This window comes from Eimeria necatrix, genomic scaffold, assembly GCF_000499385.1.
Source record: "Eimeria necatrix Houghton genomic scaffold, Enh_scaff169, whole genome shotgun sequence".
Taxonomy (NCBI): Eukaryota; Apicomplexa; class Conoidasida; order Eucoccidiorida; family Eimeriidae; genus Eimeria; species Eimeria necatrix.
Window position 1 is genome coordinate 48140 of NW_013655028.1, and position 530 is coordinate 48669.

Consider the following 530-nt stretch of genomic DNA (forward strand, 5'->3'; position numbering starts at 1 on the left):
AGCAGCTGGCTGCTGCTGTGGCCGCCCGCAGCAAGTCTGCTGCTGGTGTGGCTGCTGGTGTACCTGAGTCTGTACAAAGGGCTGCGGGGCGTGCGGTGTCTTTGCTGCCTCTCCGTGCTGCTGCCTTCCTGCTGCGTGCTGCTGCTGCTGCTGCGTGCTGCTGCGCTGCCCGGGGCCTGGGAAGGGGTGCAGCAGCTGTTTGCTGCCGACCTCTCGCTGCTGCTCTCAGCCCCCGAAATCTGGCCAGAAGCTGCCAGCCAAGTTCTCTTTTCTTTGGGACTTTTCCAAGGAGTTATGAGTTCTTTTGCTGCTCACAAACCCCCCAACAACAACCCCACCCTCGACGCCCTTCTTGTTGCTGCTGCCAACGCGCTGCTCTCGCTGCTGTCAGCAGCAGCAGCCTTTGCTGTAGCTGGCCACACCCTCTACCTCCAGGGGGGCGGGGGGGCCCCGGGGGGCCCCCTGGGGGCCCCCCCGGGGGCCCCCCCCGCCGCGGGGGGCCCCCGGGGGGCCCCCGCGGGGGGGCCCCC

The 530-nt window shown here is 68.5% G+C and overlaps 1 protein-coding gene across 1 annotated transcript in view; it reads left to right on the plus strand.

Moving 5' to 3' along the window:
• ENH_00020370 (sodium-dependent transporter, putative) overlaps positions 1-530 on the plus strand; it is a gene marked incomplete at both ends in the record, with an annotated part of 10808 nt that overhangs the window by 1616 nt on the left and 8662 nt on the right. The window contains one exon of the mRNA XM_013584535.1: positions 3-14. Coding sequence (XP_013439989.1) covers positions 3-14 — 12 coding nt within the window. The remainder of the gene's footprint in view (positions 1-2; positions 15-530) is intronic.